General features: G+C 46.8%; 1 protein-coding gene across 1 annotated transcript; it reads right to left on the bottom strand.

Moving 5' to 3' along the window:
• Positions 1-1,291: 1,291 nt before the first annotated feature.
• Positions 1,292-2,727, bottom strand: LOC144681461 (histone H2A). Its single transcript, XM_078543050.1, has one exon. It carries the CDS (start codon positions 2,512-2,514, stop codon positions 2,134-2,136), a length of 381 nt encoding a protein of 126 aa, XP_078399176.1. The 5' UTR covers positions 2,515-2,727; the 3' UTR covers positions 1,292-2,133.
• Positions 2,728-3,324: the final 597 nt, after the last annotated feature.

Genomic DNA, 3,324 nt, shown 5'->3' with positions numbered 1-3,324 from the left:
GTTCCACCAGCTGCTATGGTGGGATTTGAACCCATATCCCCAAAGTCACCACCTTTCCCCAGAAGGCCCTTCAGAATATTAACTGACTTTAACCTAAAGCATTAACCGCACAGTCAGTCATTCAGCCCCTTCATTCTGGTGCCTCCCTCCAACATTGACTCTCCCTGCTCTTGCTCCACATTTATAATCTGTGTCTTGTTCTTTAGATGCAGCCCGAAACTGGACTGAGCTACATGTGGATTGAGCACAAAGTGTTTGTTCTTTAACTGAAGGAGGGGGGGGTGCTGCCTAAAGTAGGAACTGAAACAAATTGGCCTGGACTATCAAACCCAGCGAGGGACAAGGGAAGATTATGAAAAATCAATCTATTGGGGGGGGGGGTGGGGGGAAGAGAGAGAGAATGACTGGGACTCCGAAAACTCACTCTTCTGCCAGTTAAGATGGGAGAATTCCAAATCATTACTTACTACGATGTGATTTTACACAGCACCAACACAAGGTAAAAACCTACAGGGTAAAGTTAGTAAAATATACCAAAAGGAACAAATTAAAACTGTTACATGGAACAAACAAGAAACTTCAAGAAATCTGATAACTGCCTTGCAGATTTAAGTCGATTTCAGGGAAAGACATCTGTTATTTCCCCTCACACAATACAGATTCCTCATCTTGGACTGGTTTTTGGTGACATCTGCATTTTACTCTACTCCCCCCCTTTTTTTTTTAGAAAAAAGATTGAATCACCCTCCCTACAGTTGGAGGATCTGTTCAAAGTTTCATTTACTCAAGTAAACCGAAGCAATTGGAGGGGGTTTTGCCATTCTGTCCAGCTTCCTATATCCCCCTCACTACACCAGCCTGAGGGGATTTGTTCTTCCTCATCCCAAACCAAACTCAAAAGCGGGGGCTGCACTGAGGGAGGTTCCATAAACATTATCGCCTCCTCCGGTGCGCACAGAGGATCCCTCGGCCCTTTTTGGAGGGGGAAAAATAAAAAGTGTTCTCGCGGGTGTCTTGGTAGATATTTATCCAAGATCACATTTAAAAATAAAACACACACACACATTGTTATAATTTCTTTGCTGTCTGTGGGATCTCAAGTGTGAAAAGGTGGCTCATTTCGTATAAAGTCGTTTCAAAAGCATCTCATCGGCTGCAAATCGCTTTGGGACTCACGTCCCGAGGCTGTGGAATTGCAAATCTTTCCCCTTTTCCCAATACTGGTGCTCACAGAGAAACCCGTCTCCCCCCCAACCCCCCCCAGAAAAATCAGAAATCCAAGCATCGCATTTCATAAATTTTATTTCAAGTATTCCCCCCACCCCCCCACCAACCCCGGCAAACAAATAAAAGTTCCAAAACACTGGATGCGATTAAAGTGCTAAAACTACAGATACATTTAAACATCTCCGATTCCCATTGGCTTTTCCAGAGAGAAAAAAAAACTGGGATAAAGATCCGTCGAACATCCAAAACAAAAACCAAAATCCAAAAAAGTCAATTTCCTTCGCAGGAACTAGTCCCCCGTCTTGGAAAGTCAAATGAAAATAGGAGGAAAAAATGAATCTTAATACATGGCTTTAAAGTCCACCGGCGCTCCCAGCCTCGGGTACAGTCACTCGGCCATTTCTTGACTGAAAGGGCTTTACCAAAAAGACGAGAAACAACAATAACAACAACAACAAAAAAATCAAACACAACTACAACTCGGAATGCAAAATAGGATTTCGTCCCGGAGACAATGCGGCGTCTTATTAAATTTAAATAACAGATCGGATCCATTTCCAGCGGACTCGCCAAACTACAAACAAAACCCAACACACCAACACAAAACACACAAGATGGTCTATCCGGCAGGCGGAATCCGCAAAGCCGAGCGGATTTTCTGACCCCCCCCCCCGCCCCCACTTTCCCCCTACGAGTCTTTAGCGCCGGTTTCCAGTCGGATAGTTCCTCGGTCTTCCAAACTCTTGGGATCGGTTACATCAACGTTACAATGAAATAAAGGAGACCAAAGATTGGGTCCATTGGTTGCATTCATATATCCCCCTAATAATCCCCACCCCACCCCCCCCAACCAAAATAAAAATCAGAACTTGCTCAAAACCATTCACAAAGCCAACCGCAACTGCCTCATTTTTTAGAGGTCTGGGTCTTCTTGGGTAAGAGCACGGCCTGGATGTTGGGCAGGACCCCTCCCTGAGCGATGGTCACTCCTCCCAGCAGCTTGTTGAGCTCCTCGTCGTTTCTGATGGCGAGCTGGAGGTGACGGGGGATGATCCTGGTCTTCTTGTTGTCCCGGGCCGCGTTGCCGGCCAACTCCAGGATTTCCGCCGACAGGTACTCCAGGACAGCGGCCAGGTAGACGGGCGCCCCGGCTCCGACCCTCTCGGCGTAATTGCCCTTCCGCAGCAAACGGTGGACGCGGCCGACGGGGAACTGCAAGCCGGCCCGAGAAGATCGGGACTTGGCCTTAGCCCGGGCTTTGCCGCCAGTCTTACCTCGTCCAGACATCTTAAATCACTGCTCCGGGATACAATAGAGAGAACAGCCACGTCGATACAATGTCGCCGGGGGTCGATTACAATGTAACAGGAGGCGGATACAATGTAACGGGTCGATTACAATGTAATTGCTGCTCCAAATGGAACACAAAGTAACGGCTTGTCAATTTCAGCTACAATGTAACAAACAAGCGGAGCAGCTTCTAGAACCCGCATTAACCACGCCCCCTCCCGCCGCGTCACCGCTTATTAATAACCCGTCAACACGTCACAAACGCCACAGCGATTGGTCAGGTGCAGGCCAGCTAACGCTTCCATTGGAGTTCATTTGGATCCTTCATTTGCATATTGCTGCATACGCAAACATCTCATTGGATTGGGAAGCCTCAGTGTTCTTTAGTTAGCGTTTGGGGGTGGGGCTTGTTTCATCCAAACCATCTGTTCACCGTGTATTTGAAGACAAAAAAAAAAGCCCCAAAAATTACACTCTCATCCACTTGTTTTCCATGTTGTGTTCTCACACTCCGCCTCCCCTTTTATTCCCTGTACAGTCCTGGCTTCCTGGCCCGGAAAGCAGGCAAGCAACCTGAAATATTAACATAAAAACAAAAAGCTAAAAGCTACTGCGGATGCTGGAAATCCAAAACAAAATAAAAACAGAATTACCTGGAAAAACTCAGCAAGTCTGGCAGCATCGGCGGAGAAGAAATCAGTCAACGTTTCGAGCCATGAGGGCTCGAAACGTTGACTGATTTCTTCTCCGCCGATGCTGCCAGACTTGCTGAGTTTTTCCAGGTAATTCTGAAATATTAACAGTTTA

Source organism: Cetorhinus maximus, chromosome 6, assembly GCF_964194155.1.
Source record: "Cetorhinus maximus chromosome 6, sCetMax3.hap1.1, whole genome shotgun sequence".
Classification (NCBI taxonomy): Eukaryota; Metazoa; Chordata; class Chondrichthyes; order Lamniformes; family Cetorhinidae; genus Cetorhinus; species Cetorhinus maximus.
This window is presented reverse-complemented; position numbering and strand designations above follow the sequence as displayed.

Bases quoted from the DNA above. Each gene is read 5' to 3' on its own strand.
- LOC144681461 (XM_078543050.1), bottom strand. From the start codon at position 2,514: ATGTCTGGACGAGGTAAGACTGGCGGCAAAGCCCGGGCTAAGGCCAAG.